This window comes from Lupinus angustifolius, chromosome LG08 (genome assembly GCF_001865875.1).
Source record: "Lupinus angustifolius cultivar Tanjil chromosome LG08, LupAngTanjil_v1.0, whole genome shotgun sequence".
In the NCBI taxonomy this organism is placed as follows: domain Eukaryota; kingdom Viridiplantae; phylum Streptophyta; class Magnoliopsida; order Fabales; family Fabaceae; genus Lupinus; species Lupinus angustifolius.
The window spans coordinates 14,858,755-14,871,879 of NC_032016.1; the positions used below are offsets into that span (position 1 = coordinate 14,858,755).

A 13,125-nucleotide genomic window follows, 5' to 3' on the forward strand; every position below is an offset into this window, starting at 1 on the left:
AAGTCCTACGAAATATCTATCCACAAGTACTGAACTTGTTAGCGGTATTTCACGTTTCTGTCGTTTTTTGCTTACACTTGTGTCACTCTCTCTCTCAGAAATGGTGGAAAAGGGTAAGTGTTAAAAACGAAAACGTTGAGATTGAAGTTTTAACAAGACTGGGTTCAAGTATATTTAAGCTTACTGTGGTGAGTTTTTTATGTCTTATCATGCTCCCTTTTAGTTTTGGAGTTTAGGAATTGCATTTTTTGATATTGAGCAAGGATTAGATAACAAAAAAATGAACAATTTTGCTTGTTATTTGGATTTATGAGGATTTTCTTATCTCTTAGTTTATTCACCATCAATTTGAAAACCTGGTGCTGTTTTATAACATGTAATGATGATATATAGTTTATAAATATAAGTGCTTTGAATAGAATTGATACTTATACTCATATCTTTTTATCCTGGTTTAAGCTTGCCCAGAAATTTTGATTTTATTATTTTCTGTTTGAAATTTCATTGTGATAGTGTAGGGCTATATATGTATTATCTTTAGGCGTTTGAGTTTTTTCTTGCCCCGAAGTAGAACACTTCCTATTGCCCTGTTTGGCCTTGTGGTTTTTTTTGTATAATCAAGGGTATCTCCTTACTCTATGGGTAAGGAACTAATCCTTTCGGAGTGCTTGGCTGCCCATCCCAACAAATGTCGCTCACAGGAATCGAACCTCAGATTTTATGGTCTATCTGAGGATTCAATGAGGTCTTGTACCATTAGATCAACGCCTTGTTGGTCTGTTTGGCCTTGTGGTTACATAGCTTAAAAGCAGTCTCAAATGAGTAAATAAAAAAAGTCCCCTGGTGTCCACTATGTTATGATTTTTGTTTGTTTTACTTTGTTATTCTGAAGTTGGACTTTTGAATGTTGATTATGGATATATTATTGATTTATGTTTGGGTATTATGCTATTTTTAAGTATTATTGTTGAAGAAGGTACCCTCTTCCGAGTTTAAGAATGTTCTATGTGTTTATGTAGACTCGCAGACATACATTATTATGAAAGCAATTTTCACATAAGCAATTATTGGTTATGGCGGAAATTGCACAGCAAGGTCAAACAAAAACTTAATAATTTAAGAAAGCAAGAGAAGTGTTTCTGTAATGCTAAAAATAATTCATACACCTGAACAATGGACATGTTGTAGTGATTGTTTATGTCCTTATCGTGTTTTTTCCCCTTAAATTGTGCAGTTCTTAGGATGCTTGCACTGAGAGATTCTCCACTGTTCATTGCTAAAACATTTGAAGCAATTAAAATTCCAACAAGTATAAGAAGTACTGTGGTAAGATGCTGGAATTATGGTCCATATTTATTGTAACCAAAATTTTCATGATGGAACTTTTTGTTAGAACCAACTATTTTAACTCTAGGAAATGAAATGGTGGGTGACTTTGATTTTTCTAATTTCAGGTATGTGCTGCAAAAGGTCCAAGACCAAGATACCCACGAGTTTGGAAGACCAATAAAAGAATTGGGACCATTTCCAAAGCTGCTAAGCTTGTTAAGTCTGTAAGTTCCTCCTTAATTCTTGTATTCATTTTGTCATTAATCTGGTAATTTAATCTCCAATTATGTTTTTTCATTGGATAATCACCATGGTGCTATTTTCACTTAATACAAAGACTTTCAGTTTTTTAATTTTTCCATTTCTGGAAAACTAAGTTCTCTACTGTCTTATATAGATTAAGGAACTGTCAAATGTGAAAGAGGAAGTTTATGGAGCACTTGATTCCTATGTTGCTTGGGAGTTAGAGTTTCCTTTAATCACTGTAAAAAAGGCACTCAAGACTCTCGAAGACCAGCAAGAGTGGAAGCGGGTAATACAGGTACTTTAAAAGAAATAACTGTTTCCTCATCATTTTTAATGTTCTTTGCTTTCTATATTTGAGTTGTATTGGCCCATTGCTTTGATATCTCTAAAGTAAAGATAGATATTCATCTCAAATACAGTTAGTTTTCTTAGTTTATTTATTTGTACTATCATTCCCTAGACTTATTTACCAGTACATATGGCGCTGTAGATAGCAAAATGGATGTTAAGCAAAGGTCAAGGACGGACAATGGGAAGTTATTTCACATTACTTAATGCTTTAGCTGAGGATGATCGACTTGACGAAGCTGAAGAGCTCTGGACAAAGTTATTAATGCAATACTTGGAAAGCTTGCCTAGCAAATTCTTTGATAAAATGATATCTATCTACAATAAGAGGGGCATGCATGAGAAGATGTTTGAGGTATTATGATTAGTAGTTCTGTATCAAGTTAAATTATTTATTCTTTTATATCAATCTAACCTATTTGTATCTGTTAAATAATCTGAAAATATTAAGTGCCTCAAAATTTTGTTTTATATCTTAAAGTATTGTAGGGTATCTTAGGAGATTTCTTTGGAATTGTTTCATATTTATATTATATGATTTTTTCCATATTTAATTTGGACCAGAGGTCCAGGATTATAGTATTTTAGCATAAATAGAACTATTAGCTTTGTCTTTGGTATCAAAATGCATGATTACCATCACCTCATCAAACCAATATCAGTCGTATTATTTTGTATTTTACTTCTCTATGCCTAAAATCTCCACTTCGACAAGGTGTTAGAGTGGCAATGTGGTACCATCCTTCGTGACCTGTCTTATCACTATTCCGTCATCTATTTCTCAAAAATGTGGAACTCCAATTTGCTTTCTCTCTTTATCGTGCCATCTTTCTAGATGACGACCACGTCATCAGATTCATCTCCCTCCTATCTGTCACTAGAATCACACCAGAAGTTTCAGGCCGCTTCGTCAAGCCATGTGGCCAGAAGTATCTTATAATACATTTTTTATACCTAATTTTTTTTGGAGTATCTTATAAGATCTCTTACAATTTATTTCATATTTATTGTCTGTGATTTTTTTTGTTATATCATTATCTTCGAATGATAGGGTAGTCAATGATAGTTTAGCATAGTCAATTTTCTACAGATAGTTTAGTTTGTTAGAGCAGTTACAGCTTAGCACTGGTATAAATACCAGAAGCAATCTTATATCAGTTTAGTTTTGACATAATAAAACGGTTTAGTTTTACATCTATCTTATTTCTCTCTCTACCCTTGTTCATTTTATAGTTCTTACAAACTAGGAATAGAATTTTACTATTATGACTATTAGTTTTGTCTTTTGTATCTCAAATTCACAATACATCACACAGTCACCACATTAAATCAATATCAATGTTATTATTTGTTAGCATATTTCTCTCCTTTCCTCCTTATCTTACCTAAAACTCACAATATCATATAAATTCTTTTAGAAATGTCAATTATTCAATTTCAACCAAAAGATTAATGCTAATTGTTGTGAATTTCTAATTAGCAATATTATTGTGTAGTAGTTACCAACTTAACACACTCCTGTATTAAATAATAAGATTGGATGGTAGTTCAGATGAGGGGACTTCAAACTCAATACATCATGGATATTTACTGCTTAATTTCCCCTGTAGATATTTGCAGACATGGAGGAGCTTGGCATTCGACCCCGTATTTCTGTTGTTGCTATGGTTGGGGATGTCTTCAAGGAACTGGGTATGCTGGACAAATACGAGAAGTTACACATGAAATATCCCCCACCTAGATGGGAATATAGATTCATCAAAGGAAAGCGCGTAAGAATCCAGGTGCAAGGTCAGCCTAACCGAGCCAACAACTACAGAGAAAAGGATGAGAAAGACTTAAATGAAGATCATACATCTGAAGATAATTCAGAGGTAATGGATGAGCAATTCCAACAGGGTGCTGATGTAATATTGATGGAACCTGTGCAAATTTCGGATGATTTGTGAGAGTGTGGAACCAGTTATATATGTGTAATGCTAGAAAGATGATTATCAAATGAGTTTCTTTAAGCTATAATGATATTTCTGGGCCCATCTTATACAAGTTGTTGAGAGATAAATACACTATAAACACTAGGAGACCATGCTTTTAAAATTGAACAAAATGTAAAATTTCATAGAATCTAGTGGCAATCATTTTTTTTTGTGAGGGTATAGATGGATCATTTTATCAATCCTGCATCCAAACAAACAATTCAGAAATCCTGTAATAAGGAAGCCTGAGAATTTGAGATGTGGTGTTCTTCTCTCAAACCAGTATCAATGCTGGATTAAAATTGGGTGCATTGGTTTGAAATTTTCCACAATGTTTAACTTTATAGTGGGGTATGAGGAAGTTGTACGAAGCTTCACTTGAAAATATAGAGGTTATTTCCAGGATTTAAACTTGTAATTATTTGGTCATTAAATAATAACTTTAATTTGCATTGAGGCTCACCTTGGTATGAGTTTATATGTAGATTGGGGCTAGTTTTCAATGCATATGTAAGTGATTTTGATCGGGCTTTAGTTATGCACCTTTGCATTAAATTGATGCTGGTAATACAATATTTGTTGAAATTAGAGTTTTAGTTGGAGGGAGGAAAATGAATCTTCAAAATAGTGAAACTTGTAATAATATTATTATTGCGAATGATATGAGATACAAATGATATAAAATTAATTCTTATTTATAATAAATATTAAAATACTAATTGAATAAGGAAACAAGTGAGAGATTTTATTGAATAAGATTATGAATATGTTCTATTATGAATACATATCCAAACGACCAACTGAAGAACAACATAAATTTAAAACTCAGCAAAAACACAAGAATGAAGAATGCCACTGGTGACATTTATCTTCAAGATTATTGTCTAAAGAGAACTAGCTTTGTCCAAGGATGTAAGGTTGTCAAGAGGCTGAAAATTATGAAGAAATAAAGGTAGTATAAATAAATACATGATAAATAAATAGAAATAATAAGAATAACAATTATCAAATACATAATAAATTTACAATTATCTTAATATTTAACAGTAATAATGTATAGAATTTCTGAAGTTAGACTATCAACAACTATCCATCATTAAACAATTATTTTGAGAGTCATGCAATATTCCATCCAAACTTTTAAAGGCTTCTAGGATCAAGTCTTAAAACTCTAAATGCACCATGTAAGGTAGATATGACCCTAAATTACTTATCATATTAAATAGAGAAAAAACATGTATGTATTGATAGTGTAAAAGTATTTTGCATTGTCACTGCATCATCCATTTTCAACCATCATTCACTATTGAATAAAAAATAATACAAATGAATGGTGAATGATGCATTAACTACACATGAATCTTTACACTATCAATGCATAGATATTATACTCAACAAAATATTCACATTCATTACAATATCTAATTCATGCAGTAGCAAGGTGAATATAAGTTAATGCAAGTTAAGAATTCAATTCTGGAAATCATAAAAAACAATACCAGCTAGTCTTTGAGCCACAACTTCCACTTGGCAACTGTTATTGCTATCCTGACATAAATATCATCTGCTAAATCATTGAAGAACCTGAAATAAGCATGTCGCCAAGAACGCTTCACTGCGATTGGGCCAATGATTCCCCAAAATCCAATAACAAATCCAAATGCCATGCTGATATAAAATCCAAGACACAACAATGAATCTTCATCTTCATCAAATTTGATTAATGGTTCTTTGGAAGGTTCCTCCTTTGTACAATCTTTCTGAAGTGGCATCCCACATAGATTAAGATTATCTTCATAACTCGAGGCATTGAAGCTTTGTAATTGTGTGCCAGTAGGAATTTCTCCAGATAGATAGTTATGTGACAAATCTAACACACTGAGCCGATCAATTTGAGTGAGACTAGAAGGAATTGAACCAGAAAGATGATTTCTTGACAAATCAAGAAAATCAAGTGATGTTAGCCTTCCAATCTTTAATGGAATCTTCCCTGACAAATTGTTTCTTGATAAATTTAATGAAACCAGTCCAACTAGATCCTCTATTTCTGATGGAATTTCATTTGTTAATTGATTGCTTGAGAGATCAATGCCTTTTAAAAGCATTTTATCATTCTTGAATATACTTTCTACACCCTTCCACATAAGCAATGCAATTAAATCATAGTCATATATATAGGTTGTAGGATAAAAATGCAATTCAAAAGTGTGATTCATAGTGTAAGTAGGAGCATCATGTAATAAGAATTCATCTTCAGCCATTGCAGAGAAATTCTTGAAACATTTGGGAATTTGTCCATTCAGATTGTTGGATGAGAGATCTAAGAAGTAGATGTTTGAGAGATAACATAGTGACAATGGTAACTTTTCAGAGAAGTGATTCCTTCGCAAGATTAACATTTTCAATTGTTGTAAAGTGCCTCCAATCCAAGAAGGAATAACTCCTGATAATTTATTTTCTCCCACATCTAGCATTACTAACTTTGTGCAACTCCTCAACGAGGAATGGAGATTCCCAATTAAGCTATTGTTTCTCAATATCAATACTTTGAGTTCTACAGCTGATCCAATAGTTGAAGGAATTTGACCAGACAAATTATTGTTACTCAAATCTAAATATGCCAATGATTTGAAATTGTTCCAGCAATCAGGGATTTTTCCAGATAAAAGATTATGCGAAAGATCCAATTTTCCTAAACCTTTGTTTGTACCATTGGCACATATAAATAAAGTAGAGTCTGAAAATTTATTTTTTGACAGATCAAGCTCTAACGCTCTTCTTAAAAATGGTGGAATTGGGCCCTCAAATTGATTTGCAGCAAGACTTATTAAAGGGAACTCAATAAGCCTTAATGGGAAATTTGGAATTGTACCCATGAGATTGTTGTATGAAATGTCCATTAAGATTAGATTTGTTGCTACTAGGGGCCAAAACCACTCTGGAACGTTATCTGAAATTCCAGCATGAGATATGTCAAGCATTGTGAAGTAAAATTGTGTCTGCAACCATTTTGGAAAAGATGGACCTAACTTGCATGATCTTAATTGTATGATCTCCAATTGGAAAGGTGGAATCCAGTTATGACTAAATATCAAAGCCCATGAGTTGTCACTTAAGTCCAAGAACTGCAACTTCGACATATTAGCAAAGTGGTAGTCAGTGATCACACCTTTCGAAGAGTTTTCAGCTATATCCAGAGTCTCAAGCTGAGGTGGAAATGAAATATTTTCAAGAATCTTTCCATTTACCCTATTTTCACTAAGATATAATCCTTTTAAAGATGAGAATGTGGAGAAGTCACACATGGTGCCATTGATGTGATTACTGTCTAGGTGTAATTCTTGTAGTGAGTGTCTAGCACATCCAGACAAGTGATGGATTATTAGTTGAAGCTCTTCATTCAAACTGTTATTAAAAAATCTCAATGAGCGTAAAGTACATGCATTCCCGAATGATTTTGGAATTCCACCTTCTAAAGAGTTTGAACTAACATCCAAAGACTCAAAATGAGGTGGTAATTTAATGGTATCAGGTATTTTTCCACTTAATCTATTTGTATCAAGGGACAATATTTTCAAAGATGGAAATACTGTAAGGTCGGGTAATGTGCCAGTGATTTGATTGGAATCTAAATTCAATTGTTGTAGTGAATATCTTACGCATCCAAATGACAAATGATGAAAAAATGTGGAAAGTTCTTCAGTTAAATTAGTATCATCCATAATTAAGGAACGTAAGGTGCATATATTCATGAAAAATTTCATAATTGCTGACTTCACGGGGTTCCAAGAGAGATCAAGGACAGTGAGAGAAGCAGGAAATGTGAATGTGGAAGGGTCCAATGAAAGGAAAAAATCATGTGAAAGGCTACAACTCTGTAATACTAGTTGTGTTAGTTTTGGTAGCTTACCAATCATTTGCAGCAAGGTATTGGAATTGTTGAGATTAGACACCTCACTCAAGTCAAGATGAGTTAATAAAGAAAGATTGGACAACCACTGACCTCCCATGTGATTCTCATTGTCAAATTTGAGACCATTAAATTTAAGAAAAAGAGTGTGCAAGCTTGAAAGCTTCCCAAGTTGAGATGGTATTGTTCCTTCTAAATCATTGAAGCTAAGATCAAGAAATTGCAACTTTGAGAGATTTCCAAGTTGAGATGGTAATGATCCTACTAAGTTATTGAAGTTGAGATCAAGATACTTCAACTTGGGGAGATATCCGAGTTGACGAGGGATTGAACCACCCAGCTTATTGAAACTGAGGTCCAAATACTTCAAATGCTGCAAATCCATTAAAAAGATAGGGATCTCACCTCTCAATTGACAGCCTCCAATGTTGAGTATTTCTACATGGCTAGTCTGGTTGCTACAACCAACTCCCATCCATTGGCAGCATTCACGCTTGTCTTCTTCAGCTCCCCATGTTGACAGACACAAACTGCCATCATAATCCACAAGGCTAGCCTTGAAGTTAAGGAGTACTTGCCTCTCACTCTCTATGCACCTTACTTCTTCTGCACTAACAAACTCCACCTGCAACATTAACAACATCAGAAATATGGTTTGAATGAATTTGGAAGAAGCTGGATTCATCAATATGATTATAGTCATCACAATTGATGGAATCAACTTTTATAGATTGATAGTGTGGTAACTTGTTGGGATTGGTGTTGCCAATAGTCTTGTCTTTATACTAATGGAAGAGAATATAGCTTGCTTTCTAATTCTATCTAAGGGTCCCACTCAAACTTATGCATTGTATGTCAAAATTCTATAACTCGTTGACGACGCCTTTTTTAAGTCTTTGCTTTGGGTGGAGATTTTTCCAAGGCTCTTGGGGTGATATTTCAAATATGAAACAATTTTCTACTTAGTGATCATGAGGTTAAATGTTCAAATATTAAAAATAATTTCTCTGTTTAAGATGTAGTCTACCCGTCTTAAATTCCATTAGGTGAGAAGCTTTATCAGTAGAAAATTTATTACAGAAATAATTGCTTGGAATTAAAATTGAAAAATATACAACGGTTAGGAACCAAATTATATATCACAACTATTATTTTTAATTTAAATTCTTAAATAGTCATGAATCTAGTTTTTATGTAGGTACATATGTGTATGTTATCTATCTCTATATATACATAAATGTTATCAAGAGAAAAATCTAAACGAATTAAGGCTTTGTTTTTCCACATCTTTTGAAGTCTTTGAAGTATATGTTGTTGTCAAATATAAGCTTTAAAGTTTTTCACGATAAAGACTTTAATGGATTTTATCATAAAACTGACACTGTCCTTGTTTTTATTACACATATTCCACACATTTCCAAAGTCAATTTAAACATACTATCAATTAAGTTTCCGTGCATGATCTATCAGCTTTTATTGTTAATTATCCATCCATGGTTTTATGTGACTTGCTGGCCTGGGGTCTTTACCAAGTCTTTGTGACATGGTAGTTGTACAACCATTGGTAATAATGCATTCCAAGTCTTTGTTTGTTTTTCCAAGTCTTCTACAATATTGGGAATCAATCATAATAATTGATTAAGAGAGGATCAACAATAAATTTTGGTAGATTATCCATTAATTATATTTAATGATAGTTTTTTCAAAGTATTTGAAAATTATTCATTGAATCTTGAAGATTATGAAGTGCGACATAAAAATTGAAGATATTATTTTCAAGGTGTATTCAAAATATGATAATGATTAATTATTCATAATTCGTTTTCCTCTTACTATATGAAGAGAACCTTGTGAGAAGAGATGACAAACAAGAAGATCAACATATTGACTAAGTGACAGAGTTAATATATACCATAGTATAAGATGGACTAGCTAATATTTCAGATGAGAGATATTTCATTCTACTTGGCTTATATTGAATGTTATCCTTTTATATAGATAGAGAATATTGTAATCATACTTTATATGGTAGTAACATTTCTACACTAGATCACATGGTTATTCTTCTTCAGCTCCCCATGTTGACAGACACAAACTGCCATCATCATCCACAAGGCTAGCCTTGAAGTTAAGGAGTGCTTGCCTCTCACTCTCTATGCACCTTACTTCTTCTGCACTAACAAACTCCACCTGCAACATTAACAACATCAGAAATATGGTTTGAATGAATTTGGAAGAAGCTGGATTCATCAATATGATTATAGTCATCACAATTGATGGAATCAACTTTTATAGATTGATAGTGTGGTAACTTGTTGGGATTGGTGTTGCCAATAGCCATATAATTATACTGATGGAACAGAATAAAACTAGCTTTCTAATTCTAACTAAGGGTCCCTCCCACTCAAACTTACGCATTGGTTCTCAAAATTCTACAACTTGTTGACGACGCCTTTTTTGAGTCTTTGCTTTGGGTAGAGATTTTTCCAAGGCTCTTGTGCTGATATTTCAAACTGTCACTTTTGTTACCTTCAAGAAATGAGTGAATGGATCACAACCAGCATATATTTGTATTCACTCGTCACATATTTTTCAAGTTATAACAAACTATTAGTGAAAGGATTCATATGAAACAATTTCTATTCAATGATCATGAGGTTAAATGTATAAATATTGAAAATAATTTCTCTGCCTGAGAGATAATCTACCCTCCCTGAATGTGAGAAGCTTTATCCATGAAAAAATTAATAAAGAAATAATTGCTTGGGATTAAAGTTGAAAAGTATCCACCCGTTAGAAACCAAATTATATAGCACAACAGTTATTTTTAATTTCAATTCTTAAATAGTCATGAATCTAGTTTTTATATAGGTACGAATGTGAATCTATTTTTATATATACATAAATGTTATTATCAATAGAAAAATCTAAACAAATTAAGGCTTTGAAGTATATGTTAGGCCATATATAAAAATGTATGTCATATATATAAGGGTAAACTTATGTAGGTAGTGTAGTTTGATTATACTATTCCATGTTTGGGGTACATTTTAAATTAATTACGGAAATGTGGTATTTTTGTGGATCTCGTGGATGGCATCCACAATTTCAATAAAGTCATGGATGAGAAATGCAATTTCCTACCAATGTCGTGGACCACAACCATGATTTTCTTACAAACTCTCAATCCTGAAGAGAAGTCATGTATGGCATCCACGACTTACATTCAAAAGCCTACACAAATCTCGTGGGTCTGGTCCACAAGATTCATTAAAACCCTAATTCTGCACCAGAGTCGTGGATGCAGTCCTCGACTTTCTTTAAATTCTGGTGAAACTCGTGGGTGTCATCCACGAGTTACATTGAATTTTATTGGTATACGGATATTTTGAAAATGTAGTTAAGATGTGTATTAAATTTTGGTTTTAATGAGTATAATGTTTTTGGTAACCGAAAATTTTAATGAGTATAGTTAATTAGGTTTTAATGAGTGTAATTATTTAGGTTTTGATGAGTACAATTATTTAGGTTTTAATGAGTGTAATGATTTAATGGGGTAATTATTTAGGTTTTAATGAGTGTAATTATTTTAAATTTGAATGTATTACACAAATAAGAATTTCAATATATTACACAAATTGTAACATTACATAAGTTAGTTTTGCCTTGAACTTTGACCGACTTCGGTACTTCTAAATGGACATTTCTTCCTATTGTATCCTTCACTCCTACACCACCCACATTTTTTAATTTGTTGGGATTGAGAATCATCCATTTTATTATGTATGCATGTAGTTTTTGGTCTTTCAGTACGGTTTCTACGCATAAGGGGTTTATGAATGAAGGTTGAACCTAAATAAGGAGACCAATATTCTTCATTTCCAATGAGTTGAAACTCATGTTCATAAACCTTCTGCAAGTTCTCTAACCTATAAATTGGTGAGATAAACTGTCCATAATCTAAATTCAATGATGCACAAGTAGCAATAACATGAGAACATGACAATTTAAGTGATTGAAATTCCCCACAATCACACAAACTTTCGATTAGTCTCACTGTGTATATTCTTGAGTGTTGACTACCACCGGTACCAACAACTTCAACCTCTGAGACTCCTGATTCCCGTGAAAAACTTCGTACTATTTGACATGTAGCTTTTCGGTTATTTTCATTAATCACGTTAGTCATTTCTATGGTGTACAAACCATGAATTCAATCTATGATATGTTGCTTTAATGGGTGCAGTAATTGGCAATGTCCCAAATATCACGCTTCACACTTTTCAATGTCCGAAGTCTCCATTCACACCTAGCACTATAATATTTACATTTTGCAACATATCTATCTGGCCTAGACTCATCCACATGATAATCAACATAATTCCTAATATGAAATTGTTTTACAGCATTTATTGTTGTTTCCTTTGATTCAAATTGCATACCAACAAAGAGATCATTATCCACATCAGTACTTATGTGAGTACTTCTATATGGAAAATCTTGTCCAAACTGATAATCAATGTTAACAAAAAAGATGATGGAGTATCATATGTTATGCTAACCGATTCACTAGTAGGGATGGCAAGGGGCACGGGCGGGCGCATGTAGTGCTTTCCCGTGCCCAAACCCGCAATATTTGCGAGTACCCGTGTGGGTAATGAGTATTTGCGGGTATCCAACGGGTTTGTAATTTTAATTATAAATTTATATAATTTATAATAATCAATATGAAAAATAATTGTTATATGAATAATATTATATTTATATGATAAATTTATGATCATAGTCAAATATGTGTAATTTATTGTGAAATAACAATAAAGTATATGATATATAATCTTAAAATAATAATAAATATATATAAAAATTTAACTAAAAATTAAATATAAAAATTTGCGGGTACCTGTGGGGCGGGTATCACAAAACTCGCTCCCGTCCATAAGCTATTATTGCGGGTACCCGTTACCGGTATTTCCATAGGTCGGGTTTTTTTGCCATCCTTATTCACTAGTGGTAATCTGAACATCATCATCATCGTCATCATCACATAGCTCAATGTCCTCCTCATCACTAAAATCACTAATAATTGTCATCTAGATATAAATATACAATAAAATATAAACATACGATATTTACATTTAAACATACAGTAACATTAAATAAAATTAACACAAGTAAATGAACTGAAAAATATAAAAAAAATTTGTTACCTTCAATAATCACATTTCTTCAATTACAAATTACCCTAAACATTTCTCATACATTTTCTTCCTTTGGTGTGGGGAAGGGGGCTTTTATGCTGTTTGGATGTCGTGG

The 13,125-nt window shown here is 32.7% G+C and overlaps 2 protein-coding genes across 2 annotated transcripts; one reads left to right on the plus strand and one right to left on the minus strand.

Annotated features, from left to right (window-relative positions):
- Positions 51-4,096, plus strand: LOC109354872 (pentatricopeptide repeat-containing protein At4g21190-like). Its single transcript, XM_019597661.1, has 6 exons — positions 51-188; positions 1,235-1,326; positions 1,455-1,553; positions 1,727-1,870; positions 2,066-2,278; positions 3,534-4,096. The coding sequence occupies exons 2-6, from the start codon at positions 1,243-1,245 to the stop codon at positions 3,870-3,872; spliced, it is 879 nt and encodes a 292-aa protein (XP_019453206.1). The 5' UTR covers positions 51-188; positions 1,235-1,242; the 3' UTR covers positions 3,873-4,096.
- Positions 4,624-8,659, minus strand: LOC109353468 (receptor-like protein 12). Its single transcript, XM_019595758.1, has 2 exons — positions 5,399-8,659; positions 4,624-4,828 (listed from the first exon to the last, which is right to left on the minus strand). Exon 1 carries the CDS (start codon positions 8,510-8,512, stop codon positions 5,402-5,404), a length of 3,111 nt encoding a protein of 1,036 aa, XP_019451303.1. The 5' UTR covers positions 8,513-8,659; the 3' UTR covers positions 4,624-4,828; positions 5,399-5,401.